This window comes from Rhinolophus sinicus, chromosome 8, assembly GCF_057876585.1.
Source record: "Rhinolophus sinicus isolate RSI-liver-muscle chromosome 8, RSI-T2T, whole genome shotgun sequence".
Taxonomy (NCBI): domain Eukaryota; kingdom Metazoa; phylum Chordata; class Mammalia; order Chiroptera; family Rhinolophidae; genus Rhinolophus; species Rhinolophus sinicus.
This window is the reverse complement of record NC_142508.1, coordinates 4,809,025-4,827,776: the sequence shown is the minus strand read 5'-3', so window position 1 is coordinate 4,827,776 and position 18,752 is coordinate 4,809,025. Positions and strand designations below refer to the sequence as shown.

The 18,752-nt window shown below is 42.6% G+C and overlaps 1 protein-coding gene across 1 annotated transcript in view; it reads left to right on the top strand.

The window, feature by feature from the left end:
• The window catches only part of CNTNAP2 (contactin associated protein 2), a 1,494,727-nt gene extending 1,484,954 nt beyond the window's left edge, over positions 1–9,773 (top strand). The window contains exons 23-24 of the mRNA XM_088799852.1: positions 1,617–1,697; positions 5,181–9,773. Of these exons, the coding sequence (XP_088655978.1) occupies positions 1,617–1,697; positions 5,181–5,380 (281 nt within the window). The 3' untranslated portion in view covers positions 5,381–9,773. The remainder of the gene's footprint in view (positions 1–1,616; positions 1,698–5,180) is intronic.
• The last annotated feature ends 8,979 nt before the right edge of the window (positions 9,774–18,752 follow it).

Here is an 18,752-nt window from a genome sequence, read left to right as displayed (position 1 = left end):
AGTAGACTGAGGACGGGACCAGTTAAAACAAGCAAATATCACCAAAAGGTCTCTTCCGTATTCACCAGTTAAAGATTTAGGGGAGTATGAAAAGTCCAGGGACTCAGATTTAAGTTCTCGTTCATTTGTATCTTTCTTAGCGTCTGTGGTTTTCATCAAATCAACAGGTATGGATGTACCGATGGTTGAGCTAATGTAGAATATGATACCTCTAGGAGAGAATAATTTTCCTGGTCCTAAGTAAGAATACCAACTCTTAGAGAGAAAGGATTACATAGCGTGTCCTGGTAGAATGTGAAGCTTCCCATTGGGGCTGCCTGGGGAAAGGGAAGAGAAAGGGCTGCCCCGACTTTAGATCTTTATTCTGGGGATTCTTGGAAGTCTGTAGTCCTGGGAACACATCAGCCTTAGAAAAACTGAGTCCTTAGTGAGATTCTCCCCAAATCGTAACACAAACCTATTCCCTCAGTGTGTACACGTTTAGTCATGCCGAATTTAAAAAAAAAAAAAAAAAAACTTTTTATATTTAATTGGTGCCATCTAGTAGCCATGCTTCTGATTACACTAAGGTATCTGCTGTGGGAGAAGCTGCTTCCATTGGAAGATTTACCTTAAACCTTAACTTCTCAAACAGAAGTCCAACAAATGTGAAATCATTTTTGAAGCTGAACCAGCTTATGTAGATGGTAATAGATGCTCCCCTGACCTATGGAAAGACTTGAGGATCTATTTGCCTTTTGTGTGCCTGAAATTTATTTTAGAGAAACATCTAAATTGAATGCAACTGATTCTCATTTTTTATACTAGGCAAAGAAATAGAATATTTATTAAGCAGTTAATGTTCTTCTCAACTATTACGAAATATTACCCCCTTACACATTCTTGAAATGTCCAGTGCTTTTTGGTTTTGTTTTAATGATTATGTTTTTTTAATTGGGGAATATTGGGGGACAGTGTTTCTCCAGGGCCCATCAGCTCCAAGTAGTTGTCCTTCAGTCTGGTTGTGGAGGGCACAGCTCAGTTCCAAGTCCAGTCGCCATTTTCAATCTTTAGTTGCAGGGGGCACTGCCGACCATCCCATGCGGGAATTGAACTGACAACCTTGTTGTTGAGAGCTCAAGCTCTAACCAACTGAGCCATCCGGCCACCCCCAAAATGTCCAGTGTTTTATTAGAGCCATGTGAAATATTAATGTAAAGAAATGATTACTTTTTAAACTAATGCAGTAAGCTATAAAAAGCTCATCTATAAGTATATCCAATGACCAGTTAGGAATGGGATACAAATGGATAGGAGCAGATTTCAGCCAAACTTAAGGAAACGTATTGTAATACATAGGCTTGTCGGTCGGTGGGATTGCAGCAGGCGTTCAGGTGGTTTTTGATTCTCTCACGTTCCTCCAAAGCATGTACAGTGCTTTTCTGGGCCTCATGCAAAAGAAAACAGCAGGGCAGGGGTAGGTGGCCATGAGTCTCATGGGACCCAATAGCAAGGTGGCTCCATCTGAAATGGAGATCTCAGTGGGGAAAACAGGAAGTGAGAAGAGTTATGTGAAAAGATAGGTATTAGTGGAACACTTGACTCTCATACTTGACTTTTCACTTCTTTCTCTACAGCCAGTGCTGATTTTCCATATAACCCAGGACAAGGCCAAGCTATAAGAAATGGAGTCAACAGAAACTCGGCTATCATTGGAGGTAGGTGGTAAATAGGCTTTCATGTGACTACTTACCTGTGGAAAGCAGCAAGGGAGAAACAGAGTTGTCTAGATTTTTACTTTATTCATTTTGCTATTTAAATACGACTTCAGATTGCCAAATATAGGTATGGAGAAACTGTCGTAAATGTAACCTGGCTACTTTTTAATGCAGACTTGTAAAAAAATAATAATAATAATAGTGGTAAGCTAGTCAGAATCTGAATATGCAAGTAGGTAGCCTGTAGCAATAGCCAGGCCATTTCTCTATTCCCTCCTATCTTTTCTATTCTCATCCTCTCACACCCCAAATGGTCCAGGATAGCTTACTACAAAACGGGAAGGACTGTGCCAGTCTGATTTCAGAAAACTGGGAAGCCAGAGTAGCTAAGATATCCTCGTCTTTTCTTCTCCTCATGGTCACCTGCAAAATAACTAGACAGTTTCTCGTAGTTGGACCAGTATTGATAACCCTGCCGCCTGTTGAATCCGTCTTATTTCATAAAGGCGTTTATTTTCTCTGAGTATAGCCAATACTGTAAATATATCAAGGACATTAAACTCAGCCAGTCAACTTGGCCCGGCCAGTAGGTTTCTTCTCCACATGAAGAAGGTAGACGCCTATAAGAAATATATATGACTATAAAATTAGAAGACATTCAGAATGCTGCTTAAGTCACATTGTCCAAAGTTCTGGTATAAACCTTATCTTCGTTGTTTTTTTGCTTTTTAAAGATCAGCTTCATTGAAGTATAATATGCACTTATCTCAGTGTCCACAGTCACCTTGGAGACTCAAACACCCATAATCACCACCACAGTGGAGATAAAGGACACATCCATCCACAAAAAGCTCTCCTTTGCCCCTTTGTAATCCATCCTTGCCCCTGACCCACTCCCAACCAAGGCAGCCCCTGATCCGCTTCTTCTCACATCGATTACTTGAGCCTCTTTTAGAGTTTCATATAGATGGGATCACATAGTGTGTGCCTTACTTCTGTCACTCAACCTACCGTTTTTGAATCTGTCCACTTTATTGCATGTATCAATAGTCCATTTATTTTTCTTGCCAAGTTGTATTCCATTGTATGAATGTACTATAATTTGTTTTATCTACTCCCCTGTCAAGAGATGTTTGGTTTGTTTCCAGATTTGGGCTATTTTGAATAAAGCTGCTGTGAATATTCTCGTACAAGTCTTGTATGAACATGTTTTTGTTTCTCTTTGGTAATTCCTAGGAGTGTGATTGCTGGGTGAATAGAAAGGGGATATTTAACTTTGTAAGAAATTGCCCTACTGTTTTCCAAAATGGTTGCATCATTTTATATTCCCGTAATCAATATCCGAGAGATCATGGTACTCCACAATTTCGTCGGCACTTGGTATTGTCAACCTTCTTAATTTTAGCCACTCTAGTGGATGAGCCATGGTATCTCATGTGGTTTTAATGTGCCGTTATCTGATGCCTAGGATGTTGAGCATCTTTCCATGGGCATCCTGCCATTTGTAAATCTTTTGTGAAGTGTCTGTCTAAATTGTTCCCATCTTTTAATTGGATTGTTTGACTTCTTGTTATTGAGTTGTTAAAGTTCTTTTTATATTCTGGATACAAGTCCTTTGTCAGACATATGTATTTTAGATACTTTTTCCCAGTCTGTGACTTGCCTTTCTATTTTCTTACTAACATTTTTTTTTTTTTTTTGAAAAGCAGGAGATGTTAACTTTGATAAAGTTTAATTTTTCTAAACTTTTCATAATGTGTGATTTTTTTTAATCCTATCTAAAAATTCTGCCTACCCCAAGGTTGTGAAGATTCTCTCCTGTGTTTTAAAGCTTTAGTTCTTATTAAGTCTATAACCACTTTGAGTTAATCTTTGTATGTAGTGTGAGACAAAGGTCAGTCATCATTTTCCAAGTGAATGTCTAGTTATTCCAAAACCACTTGTTGAAAAGACTATATTTTCCCAAAAAATAATTTCCTTCACACTTTTTGGCAAAAATCAATAGACCATATATGTGTATGTCTATTTTCTTGACTCTAGTCTGTTCTTTTGATCTATAGATCTTTCCTTAGCCAATACCACGCTTATTTTATTGTGTCTTTGCAGTAAGTCTTGAAATAAGCTATATAAGTTCTCTACTTCTTTTGTTTGTTTTTCAAAATTATTTTTGCTGTTCTGAGTTCTTTGCATTGCCATATAAAATTTAGAATCAGCTCACAAATTTGTACAAAAAAAAAAAAGTTTGCTGTGATTTTCATTGAGATTGCATTAGATCTATAAATGAACATCTTAACAATATTGATCTTAAACATAGTATATTCATCCACCTGTTCAGGTCTTCTTCAATTTCTCTCAGAAAGGTTTTACAGGTTTTGGAGCATAGTCTTGAATAACTGTATTCAATTTATTCTATTACAAATGGTATTATTTTGTTAGTTTAATTTTCAAGTGTTTCTTGCTAGTATATAAAAATACAATTGATTTGTATATGTTGACTTTGTATTTTGTGATCTTGCTAAATTTACTGTTTGTTCTGGGAACTGTTTTTATATATATCCTTTAGAATTTTCTACATAGACCATCATGTCATCTGAGAATAAGCTTTTTACTTCTTCCCAATCTGCACACTTTTTATTTCTTTTTCTTGTTTTATTGCACTGGCTAGGACTTCCAGTATGTGAATAAAAGTGTCGAGAGCTGACATGCTTGCATTGTTCCCTGTTTTAGGTGGAATGTGTTAAATCTTTCACCATTAACTGTAGGTTTCTCATAGGTCCCCTTTGTCAGGTTGAGATAATTTCCTTCTATTGGTAGTTTCCTGAGAGGCATTACGATAAATGGTGTTGAAGTTTGTCATATGCTTTTTCTGCACCTATTGAGATGATCATATAGTTTTTCGCCTTTATTTCCTTAATGTGGTTAAACTGCAGTGCTTTATTTTTTAATGTTGAACCAATCTTGTATTCCTAGAATTAACACCACTTCATCATAATATAGTCTTTTTTACATATTGCTGGATTTGATTTACTAAAGTTTTATTAAAGAGGAATATTGCTTAATAGTTTTCTTTCTTGTAATGTACTTCTCTGGTTTTAGTATTAGGATACTACTGGCCTCATAAAATGAGTTTAGTAGTATTCCCTCCTGCTCTATTTGAAGAAAGGTATGTAGGATTAGTATTATTTCCTTAGGTCAAGTGTGGCAATACTGTTTCTGAGGTCTTCTAAATTATTACTGATTTTCTGTTTAATTGTTCTATCAATCAGTGAGAGAAGAGTGTTGAAATCTCCAAGTATAATTGTGACTTGTCTGATTCTCCTTTTACTTTTACTAGTTTTTGTAGCTGTTGTCACTGTTTTGAAGTTTTGTGTTTCATGTGGGAGAGGGTAGTGTTGGAGGGAAACGTGGTGAAGCAAGAGAGAAAAGTGTTTGAGGGACATCTGAGGTTTGTTGAGCCCCTAACCCCTCTCCTGTCTCCTGCAGGGGTCATCGCCGTGGTGATTTTCACCATTCTCTGCACTTTGGTCTTCCTCATTCGGTACATGTTCCGTCACAAGGGCACCTACCACACCAATGAAGCGAAGGGAGCAGAGTCAGCAGAAAGTGCCGATGCTGCCATCATGAACAATGACCCCAACTTCACAGAGACCATTGATGAAAGCAAGAAGGAATGGCTCATCTGAGGGGTGGCGATTTGGCGATGGGGTAGGGAGGGGGAAGGAAAAGGGACAAAAGCACCCTGCTTCATACTCTTGAGCACATCCTTAAAATATCAGCACAAGTTGGGGGAGGCAAGCAACAGAAAATTCTTGAGACTGATCACCACAAAAAAAAAAAAAAAAATACTTTTTAATATTTCTTTATAGCTGAGTTTCCCCTTCTGTATCAAAACAAAATAATACAAAAATGCTTTTAGAGTTTAAGCAATGGTTGAAATTTGTAGGTACTATCTGTCTTATTTTGTGTGTGTTTAGAGGTGTTCTAAAAACCCATGGTAACAGGGCAAGTTTTCTACATTTTTAAGGAGCCCTTAGGATGTGGATATTTTTTCTTGAGAAAAGCGGATGCACATACATATGGCCTCCAGCGTTCTCTTCCTTTTGCATATAGTGAACTTTTAATGGGCTATTGTAGTTACTAGGTCATGGTCATATGATGTTTCTTTTAGTGTCCTATAAGTTGGAGAAGGAAAGAATGGGGCAAAGAGAACCTGTGATTTGCCAGTTTTCAAAGAGACCGCAATCTACGCCAATTTTCTGAGAGTTCCTGCCTGAAGCAGTTGAAGGAAGGAAGGGTACGGCGCCGGTTGGATAACAACCTAAGCAGCACAACGGAGAATTCTAACAGCCAGGGCGAGTAGCTCCATGTCAAGGTCGTTGGTTTTATTTGTCATCGATGTATGTAGTCTTAGACCGTTTCGATATCTGTAATATCAGTGGTAACAAAAGATTAACTAGCAGCTGTGACAAAAGATTTTTCCTCTGCTTTACGTGCAACCTGCGGGTTACATTATATGTATGTGTAAGCACCATCTGTTACGATTTCTTTGCTCCGTGTCTCTTATAGTTGTAGCAAGAGTATGGACACTTTCTAGTGAATGCATCAATTAGGTTGTTCTTATTTTGCTTTAAGTCTCTGGGTTTTAAGCCCCTGTGACAAAATCCTAGCAGACAGTCTACTCTGAATGGACACACCACAATAAAGCCACGTGATGATTACTGTTACTATTTCTATTACTCTGGAATCATATGGAAAACACTGCCATGTTTTAAGTCACCTCCTCCATGTCTTGTTCCATTCAAAAGTGATACGCTGCCGTGATTCAGGGATCTTCTTCGGCAGATACATGTGAACCTCAAGTTCATCACAGACCTGGTACCTGATTGTTGCTTCTCAGAGAATGGACGTGAGGCAATTACACCTCAGTTTAATCAGGAACCTCGACCAACTTATGCCAACTAATAACTCCTCAGTTTTATCTAAAAATAATCGATGTTGTGTGTACACCACTAGGACAAAGCTCATATTGGACCATCCAAAAAATAATTTCAGTTGTTTATTAAAAGATTGCACAGAAGTTATTTCTAGAATGACTACCACTTCTGATCATTGTAGTTCAGGCTCTTAATAAATACTGTAAAAGAAATTGTTTTTAGACTCTAATCACATTTTGAGGAATTAAATATGATCACCTTTTTCCTTCTCCTGCTAAGTCAGATGAGGTTTAAAAGGTATGGATGCTATTTTCTGATAGCCTGTCTCAATAAAATGGAAATTCTAGTTTGTTTGGGTAATGTATACATACTTTTCAAGATACTTGAGAGATGCCTAACTTACGGGAGGATCTCAATTTCTTGAGTAGGGAAAATGTTACCCAGAGCTGCCGGTGGCACATGGCACATCCCAAAGGACACTGGCTCACTTAACCCATTCAAGTCAAGGTAACAGAACAGAAGGTGCTGACCCCACTCGCTGTCATGAACTCCCTTAACTTAGAATGAGCTTGATCACCCTTCCATAAAACATATTAAAGATGAAAAGTATGTAACATGATGAAATACAGAACACTGTAACTTTTACACATGACATCTTGAAAACAAAGGCTGTTTATTTCACCATGTGGGGTTCTTTCCTGTACTGTCAAATTGAAAAGGCAGATTTTAAACCTTGTGAAGGCCATATCTAGAACATTCTCAATGGTAAATAATTTGTTTATGTGACGAAAAGAAAGCAACTCTTTTCCAGCTCCCTCCCTTGAAGGTTTAGGACAGCACAGCCTCGATGGCCATGACGTTAAGACCCGTGCTCAGTGCCTCATCTTGCTTTGTCAATCATAGTCCCCCCAACCCTTCACATCTCATTTCCTGATGCTCTGTCAATCAAGCACAAATAGGCCAGCAGAAGCGTGTTTACATGATAGGAACAGACAAAACAAAAAACAAAACCGTGTTTTAAAACGAGAGGTTGTTTTAAAGTTCCAGGGAAAGCTGATGGCGGGTTTAGGGTTGCTTGTGCAGGAGACATCCTGTGTGTACAAAGCAGGCACCTATGAGAAGCGAGGCGTGGGGACTTGGGACAAAGGTACCGACAGTGCCATTCTGAGCTCCCAAAAGAACATCCTCCCCAGCGGCCAGGAAGCTAGCTGCAGAGGTGAGACGTGACACTGCTGTTAAGCTCTTCTCTGACCCTTCTTACTACATAAAACGCTGTTGGCTTTCAACCAGCTGCTCAAAAAAAAAAGAGAGAGAGACTTACGTGAAGTTTTGATTGCAGAGCTGGGAACAGGAGTTTGGAGTGCCTTTGGTGGCAAATTTGCTGTTGCCCTGCCTCATAAACGGCTTCCTTTACTAACCGGAGCATGTTCAGAGCACAGGAAGACGTGCTGGCAGGAGCCAAAGAGGAGATCTTCAGGGTCTGCTGATCTGGGCATAAAAACACGAGCCAGACCCCAGAAAGCACGGAAGGGAAAGCAACCAGCTTCCGGGCGTGAAAGCCTAGTGTCGGTGTAGTGTCAAGAAGAAACTTGTATTTCCTTCTATAATAGGATGGGTTCTTTTCTGTTCCCCCACTGTTCTCTGTCTCCCTCGCCCTTCTCTTCCGGTGTAAGCATTTGAATGGTCCCTTTGTGTCTCACACCTGCAGATGTTTAGCACCTGAGTTGATCCTCCTCATAGCTTCTTCTTTTCCTCTTCCTGTCAAGCAGTTTTCAAAAAGAAAGGCAGCGAATTATCGAGATGAATTCCGGTGAGCCCACCCCATAGAGGTCCTAACTTGCCAGTCCCAGTAGAGGCACCTGATCTGGAAATAGGGGACAGTTATTAACAGCAAGTGGAGTTGAAGGGGGCTAAAAAAAACTATGGGCATCATTTTTAAGTGACATTTGGGGAGTGGGGACCCTGAGAGTCAGCTGCTAGAGTCCTAAGCCTTTGTTTCTCTCCCTGTCTTGTTACGTGACCTTCGTCAAGTCGCTGAACCTCTCTCTGTCCTTCTTTGCCTCGTACTTAGAGCTGTTTTATAAGGTAACTGTGAGGTACACTGATGCTTCCCCGTAGAATACTTTGAAACCCAAATATAAGGGCCAAAGGCAGTGGAGCCTAGTAGAAGGCTTCCTTTCTAGCTTGTGGTTGTCACATCAGAAGAGACAATGTGGCCACGTCCAAGAACGCGGAGACTTATGGGGCATTGCTGTACAACGGCTAAATTATGCATCAGGTAGACTGCCCAGGAGCTAACCTGTCAGCACTGAGAGAGACCACACGGCCAAAGGCCAGGGAAATCAGAACTCAGTGTGCACAGAAGCCCTCAGTTCCCACTGGGTGTAGCTTATACCTACCGTCTTTGTGACCGGACTAAGACAACACACACAAAAGGGACTTTTCCGCACAGCCTGCTGGCTCTGCATGACCACGTTGGTAACTTCAGAGCAGGTTTCTATCACAGCAGCATTTTTTTGTTTTGTTTTGTTTTTTTGGATACAAGCGGTATGTAAAACCCATTGTCAGTGAAATAGGGAAACCATGTTGTAAAGCTGATTATCTCCTGTTGGACAAAGACTGGCAGAAGGTGATAAAGATATAAGGGCACACAGGTAGATGTCTAACGTGCATTGACAAGTTTGTTTTCCAGATGAAAACGTGCTTTAAGAACAGGTCGACTTAGATGGTCTGCACCATTTCCACGCCTCGGTTTATTTACAGTGAATGCTGGGTTCTGAAATGGCCATGAAAACATGGAGGCTCTTCTCAAAAAGGCCAAGATGCAGTTCTCAGTATTACTGAATCTAAGCTTTGCTTTGGCGGGTTTTTCATTTCTTCAGTGAGCATGGTGACTGCAGAGGTTAGAGTTGTGAGAAGTTGGGCTAAATATTCTTTCTGTAAAGTCAATCAGGGTTCCATCCCTGGGAAATAACACAAAATTTCACTCTCTAAAAGCAACAGCATGTAATCTAGAATGAAAGAAGGAAATTATGTATGTATGCCTACTATTCTTTGTGAATGTCTTTCATTTAACTAAAATTATATTAGAAACCAGATTGATAAAAATAAAAAAACCAAAATAGTTTTAATTATCCTAAAAGCGATTCTTTGTGTTTTGTTCTACTTGGTCCTCTTAGAAGCAATTTGCAACCTTTGGCAAAGAAAGGTCCAAGCCCTGAAGTATCCATGTCTTGGGAATATAATCTTTGCAAAAGCTGTGAAGATATAGTTACTCCTCAAAGGCAGGTATTATAAGGGTGCGTCCATTGGTAACCATCTCTGGCCACAGACTCCTGCCCACTCCTATTTTTCTTAAAGTCACTTAATGGATATTGGCTCCGTATTTGGGTTAATTTACACACAGCTTGATAAAATGTGGTTAGTCTTCAGTGACGTCCAGAGTATATTGTGAACCTTCATTTGGAAAGCGGGAGTAACACTGGATAGTGGACAAGTGGATCCATGCCAGTGAACTAGGTAACAGGGTTCTAAATGTGTCTGGAGGTGTGACTCTTTCTAAATGTACTCATTAAGGCGTCTTTGTAGCCCTCAGTTATGACTCCCACTTTCTGGCCTTCCATCAGCGTTGGGAAGCCATTTCTTTTCATCAGTTCCCAGTGAAGCATTTAAATGTACACCAAATAAGTGTTAATTCCAGGGGAAAGCCCGACCCCTCTGCCGGTCCGCCACCCCAAGACTGGTGGGTAGCCATCGCATTTAGAAAGCATTATGCCTTAGGTTCTTGGTTGTGATTCTGCTTGCGAATATGATCCAACAGGTGCAGGGGGAATGTCATAAAGCTCTTTGAGAACAGAAAACTGCCACTTCTAAAAGTTCCTAACAAACCAATTTTCAAGGGTAAGCCAGCAAGTTCAGGGTTTGTCGTCTGCACCAAGAGCGTTAGAGCTGCACGTGCTTACGTCCTCTCCCTGTCCCACCTCCCACAAACCACAAACTGTGTGGATGTGACCTCGGGAAGTTCCTGGACAGTGACCTTACTTTGCATAAGGTGATGTTTGTCCAGTGAAGGGGGGTGGAAGGGCAGGGATGTAGAAGGGGGCATTGCAGGGTGAGAGGCACATTGAGGCACATATATCTCGTTTGACCCTTGGTCGGTGATAACATGGTGGAATGGACTTCCCAGGACACAGAAAAGAGGAAATTATTGTATTACTATTTTTTGAGAAAGGGTGTGTGCCGTCCCCAATGAACCTCAGTATGAAAGCTAAGTCTTTAAAGCAAGGATTATATGAGTCGTCATCAGCACTTGGTCACTCTGAAAAGCCAGACTTCAGTGACACCTGGCCTAAGTGATCCCTGTGCCCAAAGGTTCCTTTCTACCAGCACCCTTCGTCCCTCCACAAACACTCTCAACCTGCCTGCAGCGGGCCACAGCTCAAAGCCGTTTCACCGGGAAGAGAAGGCAAGCATTTCTTTCTGATAATCTTCCCATTCCTCGTCTTCTGTCCTCGGGATATGTGGTAAGTGACATCTCTTAGGACAGGGCAAGGAAACGCGTGCCACGTCTTCACCATGGGGACAAAGCAAACACTTTGTTAAGTCCCCTGAATTGAAGCATGAGGAAGTCATTTCTCCTGAAAATAGAAATTCAAATTATAAAATGTAAATTAAGATGTGACAGAGATGAAAAAGGCCAGGATGATGAAAATGATGGATTTATTTTGTGTGCACAAATAGAAAGGTGGAAGATAAAGTTCTTAACTCTAAGAAGGCAATAGCTGAAATGGGACACAGGGTAAGCTTTTCAGTCATGAAGGAGATGAGGGAAGACCTGAGCGTGCTCCCTCAGACCTGGCATATCCGGGCCAGGAGAGCAGCCTTTGAAAGCCAGAAAAAAGGCACATTTAGAACAAATGAGGGGAAAACTATAGGGCAGCTAGTAAGCACTGTTGCAAGCAAAACAAAACCAACATGTGGTTATCTTCTCAAAATGACTGAGATTATTTCAGTAATTACCCCACCACTGGATTTTAAAGGGAAATCAAGCTTAGGGAATCAATGGAATGAATATTTATGGAGTACCTCCCAGGCCCGTGGCATTATTCTGGACTCGCGGGCTTCACCAGAGAACAAAACAGGCAGACACAGCCCTGCTCTCATGAAACTTAGGTTCTAGTGGAAGGAGAAAGGTAATAGGTAAATAAATAATATGCAAGAAAACGTCATTTCTAGGCAGGAAATTAATTTTAATTTTAACAGGGTGACATGACAGCAAGACTGGGCTTCTCACAGAGGGGTGGTGAAGCTGAGCGCTGAAGAGGAATGAGCCTTGCAAAGATGAAATAGTCGAGATGAGAGAATAACTGGTACAAAGGCCTTGAGGTGGCAATGAGCTTGAAGCTTTAGACACTGAGAGGATAGTGTGTCTGGGAGGAGTGGGGAGAAAACACCACCCAGCAGACTGACAAATGATGTCTTCACTTCTCACAGGTGACCACGTGTTCTGACCAAATTCAGAGCTAGAGAGACTCAAACACAACTTGAAAGGTTTTTTTGGGGGGAGGTGGAGGGGCAGAGAAGGGAAAAGAGAGAGAATGTGAGAATGAGAGAAATTGATTTCAAGGGAAATGGCCCATTGATTGTGATGATAGCTGGGAAGTCAAAATTCCATAGGTCAGGCTGGCAGGTTGGAAACTCAGGCAGGGCTTGTGTTACAGACCTGAGGTAGAATTCCTGTTTTTCCCAGGAACCCTCAGTTCTTGCTCTGAAGGCCTTCAACTGATCAGATGAGGCCCACCCACGTTACGGAGGGTAATCTGCTTTACTGAAAGTCAACTGACTGTAAATGTTAATCACATCTGTCCCCCATAGCCACATGCGGAATCGTGTTTGACCAAAGACCTGGGCACCAGAGCCTGGGTACCAGAACCATCACGGAGGGCTCTTCCAAGTCACCTCAGGGTGGAAAGCAGCATTGCTTGGAACGTTTATGTTTGAGTTCAGAGGCAAATCATTTAGTCTTCTCTTTCCAGGCATGTCAATACTCGGCCAAAATCATACCATCCCAAGCAAACAATAACAGAATGGAAAAACCGCCGAGCCTGGGGGCTCCCTCCCTTCATGCAACCTCAAAATGCTGCAGAAATAAGAGAAAAGTGTAAGGGCCTGTGAGAAACCGAGGGAGGTGAGGGTGCAGGTGCCCAAGGGGAAGGGCCCTGCCCTGTGCCCTCTTGCCCAGTCTGCATCGGCCGTCACAGATCACTGCCCACTCTCCTCCCTGGCCCAGCCCCGTGGGGATCGCTGTTAGCCCTCAGAGGATACCTGAGTCCCAGTGGATGAAGGGAAAATACACCAGCGGTTCAGGCCTCTTCCCTAGTCCTGAGGTTCCTCTCCTCCTTATTCTCGCCTCAAGCAACAGGCTGCTACACTCAAGGGAGAAACACGCTGGGGCAGCCTCATCAGAGAGGTTGTTTGAGGGCAAGCGTGGGGGACCCACCGTGCACTGTCAACTGTGGGGTCGCGGCTCTGGAGCAGGCCTCCGCCCTGCCTCAAGCTCCTCAGGAGCTTCTTTCTTCTTGCCAGTGGGTCACAGTGACCGCTTCTGGGGAAATGAGCTCACGGTGGGCGGGAAACGCCATCTGCTATCCCGGATCTGGACTGGCCACAGAGGACTTCGCTCATAGCTTGACTTCTGAGTCATGGATGTAATAACAGACATCCGTTGTGAAGGGATTACTTTTCACTATTATTGAGTGGAACGGGCACAGGCTTCTGCAGAAGCGATATTTCTGACACAGGGCTGGAGGGCAGGTATCGCCTATTTTTACTACATTGTAAAGAAAAGGTTCCTGGTTAAATCACGGACTTGCTGGAAGCCTGCCTTGGGCATTGTCAAAAATACAGGAAGCTTCTGTAATATAGCACGGGGGGATTAAGTTAGAACTCCTCTAAATAAAATTTATGGAGCTCATTGGCTTTTATTCCAAGCAGTAACCATGGCGTTCACGTTAAATCATTATAAGTGTAGCAGATGTATTGATTACGGCCAGAGCTGTCATTACGAATTCCAGTTTAAGCACTGCAGGAGCGAACTCTAACATTTAATTGGTATCCGCATCTGGTGTTATAAAATATAAGTCCAGGACATATGGGGAAAAAAAATGACTCAACGTGAATCATCCTTAAAAACATGCAACCAGCCAAGAGAGCAAAGCAGATAGCTGACTTCTGAATCAAACTCACTTGTCTTGATGCATGCACTGTATTAAGTGATTGTTTTGAGGGGAAGTCCATATTGATGCTTCTCAAGAAGACAACTATTTTCTGGAACAATTGAGGAAAAGGAACCAACAGCAGCCATTGGGTCACGTGACGAGTTTCCTGGATACATGTGGTTTGCTGCACTGACCATCTCTAGACGTAATTAATCACTGGCAGAAGCTCCAAGGGGTGTCTCTTGAGAAAGCAGCTGTCGCCTGTGAGACCAACTCTAAAAAGGCAGAGAGGAGCTACCACCAGCGAGCTCTGCAGGTGAGACTACTATTCATCAAATCCCAGTATGGGGGCCCCAACATTTGGGGGTGCAAAACATCTCAGGCCATTAGCACACAAGGGCAACGACACAAGACAGAAGGGCTTTAGGGGCGTCCTGGAGACGGAGCTGGTCTGGGTATCATGGGGCAAGCTGAATTCGCTTTTAATGGGGAGCAGCATTCAGTGGGAAAATCTTTATTAACTAGCATAAGCAGATTCAAGGGAATTCTCTCCCAGGAAGGCAAGTGATGAAAGGCAGCCTGGAAAGATAATGACGCGTGAGCAAAGTGAGCCGGGTAAGTTCAATGAGTGCAGGATACTGCTGGGACGATGATCAGTGGGGCCTCTTGACTATTTTAACACAAATGGCGGTGAAGTAGCCGTGGGTCAATGACCAACCCCATCCCAGAAGACCCTGAGGTTCAAGAGCACGTTTACGAGACTCTTACAGACCTCCAAACCCATGGAAGTCCTGGAGTGGTACTAGGAATTGACAGCAACGCACGTCACTGCCCTCGTCCCCAGATTAGATCAGGATAAGACATATCCTCTGGTACAGTGAGCAGGGATAGAAACTATTCGGAACACCACCCATGTCCTGACGTTGGCCGGGAGGTGGATCCAGGCCACAGTGGAAACCAGTCTCAATACAAATCTGTGAGCTGGGGCAGGCATGACTGGCTGTGTCCTCAGCCAACTGGGAACCCAGAAATCATTGAATCGTGGCCAGTGGCAATGACACTTGTCTACAATAATATCTGACATATGGGTGCATTCGTTTCCTAGGGCCGCTGCAACAAATTACGGCAAACTCAGATGAGTTAAAACAACAGAAAAGTGTTCTCTCACTGTTCTGGGGGCTAGAAGTTTGAAATCAAGGTGTCGGCTGGGCCCTGCTCTCTCTATAGGCCCGAGAGTCAAATCCTTGGTTCCTCTTCCCCAGGCTTTCTGGTAGCCTCAGGCTTTCCTCAGCTTGTGGCTGCATGCATAACTCTAACGTCTGCCTCTGTCTTCACATCCGTCTTCACACGGCCTTGTTCTCCGTCTGTGTCTCTTTTTTCTTCTAAGGACACCAGCCATATTGGGTTAGGCTCACTCTGCCCCAGGATGACCTCATCTTAACTGATTTCATCTACAATGATCTCATTTCCAAATCAGGTCACATTCATAGGTACCAGGAGTTAGAACTTTAATGTATTGTTTTGGGGAACACAATTCAGCCTTCAGGAGTCACAAGCACACATACTCTTTCTTGACCAGTGTTTGGTCAACGAACAATAAAACATCGTCACATTCCATACCACTAATTAGTTTTCATCATTCTAATGGCTGCATGGTGTTCCGGCTACACCCACTCTTACTTTATTATCTACCTATTTTGCTCTTTTACTTTATTGTTGGACATTTAGGTAGCATCTGAATTTTCCCTATTGAAATATTGCTGCAAAGCACATACTTATAAATAGATATTTTGTGTATCCATCATTACTTTACGATAAAAGCCTAGAAGTAGGATGCCCCAACAACTGGTATATACGAGTATATTTATTTGATTCATGTTGCCAGAGGGTCCTCCCAAAGATTTTACCAGTTTACACTTTTTATACCCTAATCAACTGCGAGCATTAGCATTTTTCTGTTTCTGCCAAATTATGAGGTGGGAAATACTATCTGAATATTAATCTAATTTGCTTTAATTTGCATTTCATTGATTGCTAATGAAGGTAAATAGCTTTTCAGATGTTGTTAGTCCTTTGAGGACTCCCTGGGGGAATATGATTGTTTCTGAGGCTCTTGATCATTTTTTTTTTTTTTCAATTTGCACCAATTCACACTCCCACCAGCTGTCTTTGAGAATGCCTGCCTGATTTCAGAAAAGGGATGTGTCAGTGTGAGATGGACTCCCTGGGGAAAACCCAGCAGGGGAGGTTCCTGGGGCTGGATAAGGTCTGAATAGAAAGGCATTTTCATCATTGAAAGTCTCATGTAATGAGTAGGATGTGTTCTAGAACCTAAGGATAAAGCGGCTAGGTGGGAGCAAGGGTCGTTGGTCGGTCGTTGGGTGGAGCTCAGCAAGAAAGTGCGGAGGGAAGTAAAGGCGGGGAGACTTACATTAAAGCCAGACTGCTAATTATCCTGTGGGCAAGAAGCCATGACAGATTCTTAAGCAAGGGGGTGATTTACAACTATTGGCTTTCTTGCTTGATCAAATATTTAAATTCTCAACATGTGTGGTATTGCTAAACAGCCTGTTCTAATTTTTAGGTTTATCTTCTGCCCTCCCAATCTCCCAACCCCTCATCTGTTCCACTCTGCTCCACAGGCACACATTAATATTTCCCAGTACCTACACCCAACACGACCAGCACATGTAGTGCACGCACACACACACACACACACTCACACACACACACACATCCCCACTCCACGCCCTTTGCCATCTAATGGTCACCTCTGTCTGGAATGCCCTTGTTCCACTTCTTTCCCTGACAATTTCTTACCAAATCTTTAGGACCACAGCCTTTTTTTCATATCCTTAGACGCCCCATTACCAAGCTGGACTATATAATTTGTTTTCTTTCCAGTCTACCTGATGACCAAAGATTTAAAACCAGTTCCGTTTGTGGTTGCCACAGTCATAGACTCCACCCTCTGAGTCTTACCTGGTCTGTCTCAGAGATCCCCAGGCAAGCTGTCCCACCTGAGAATTTCACACCCGTACGTTTGCCAAGAAGCCAAAACTCCTATTTCTTTTGAGTCTTAGAGGATTTTTATTCTTCCAGCTTCTCCGAATACATGAAAATGCCCTTACCTGCAAATCTATCATCAGCCAAGTATTTTAATCACTGACCAATATCTGAGTGGGGATTAGGCAGCAGCTCTGACTTACCTAAATGCAGAAGAGTAGGGCAGGGCCAAGAGGCTAACAGGATCCTCAAGAGGAAGAGACTGTGTTAGGTCGAACTTGACCTACAGAGCTGTTAACCAGGGGACAGACTCTGGAGGGAGATGCAACCACTGGAATCAAAATTTTGTTTGGGAAATAGTCGCAGAAGTGGCTGTATAGTTCATATGGGTTCCTGGGTTTCAATTCTCAACACATGATACTAAACTTCTCCACCCTCTTTACACCAACCTGGATCAGGAAAAGAGAGCAAATGGCGTATTTTGAACAGTTCCTTGGGAGAAGGTCTTAAGAGGTATTTATCCCAAACACCAGGCACGCCAGTGAATCGATGGAACCATTTTTGAATAACATCTGTGTCCCTGTCTTGAATAAGACACATGTCATAAATTGTTCCCACCCTCTCTTTTACTCCCACCTCTTTGTGCTTTCTGCACAACTTATTCCATAGCCTAGGAGGCCATTACGCGCAGGACTCAGAGGTAAATGATGGCCTTCCATAGACTCTCACTCCCCTTCCCTGCATCTCGCCCCCGTGGTTTTGCCTGTCACTCATGATTCTTTGTGTGGGTGTGTGTAGTGCAATTCCCTAATATCCTCATGAAAACACCGGCACAGCCAGCATTTAATCTATTAACCATGCTTCCCAGGAGCAGGTCGGCGTTTTTGCAGCTCTACTCTGGTTTCAGGGCAAGACATACATATGAAAAATGTGTTTTAAATCATATCTGCTTGGACTCCTAGTCAAGTCTATCCTTAAAAGCTAGAAGAAAAAACTATTAACAGCAACCACAGTCGGGAACCAGTATTGTGGCAACAAGCCTCTGTGGCTCTAATTTTTCTCCCTAAATCCTCTGGGGGGGGGGGGGGGGGGAAGGGGCACCGAAACTGGTGATGGTATAGTAAGTGGGGTGATTCCCAGGAAACAAGCCAAGTTGCTTTGTGGTTTAGAAAACCTTGATTAAATACATTAGAGCCAGAGGAGTGTTCTCTGTACCAAGTCTAACCCTGTGGCATTCATGCTAAGATGCTCCAGTCAGTTCTACAAACACCTCCGAGGCACCAAACACAGTCCTGGGCCGTGCAGATAGAAATGAGCGATAGAGTCTCTTCTCCCTAAAACTCATCCTCGCAGGCAGATGGGACATACACACGAGTAACCCTAACCCTTGGGACTCTGTCCTAGTAGGTGCTAATGTAAAGGTTCAGACAGGTGCAATGAGGAAAGAGAACAAGGAAAGAATAATCGGATAGGCAGGGTAGTTTAGGAAGGAAGAACTTGAACCCAGAGCCAGCTGACTGACTGACTCAACCCTTTTACTGGTTTAGCTTACTCTCACTAACTCTTCAATTTCCTCACTGAAAACATGAAATTGATAACAATGTGTTGTTCTTGAAAGGATTTTAAAAACGATGTGCCTACCCCTCCCATCACAGTGCCTGGCCCATAGTCCGTGCGCCGTAAATGTCAGTTATCATCAGGGCAGCTCTCAAGAATAGTCTTCCAAATTATTATGGTATCAGAATTTCCTATGACCACTGGATGTTTATTTAAAATCTTTCCTTAATCGTGGGTGAACCTCGAAAACCTTATGCTAAGTAAGTCAAGCACAAAAGGACAAATCTTGCACGATTCCATGATGTGAAATACCGAGAACAGGCAGAAGCATTGAGCCACAA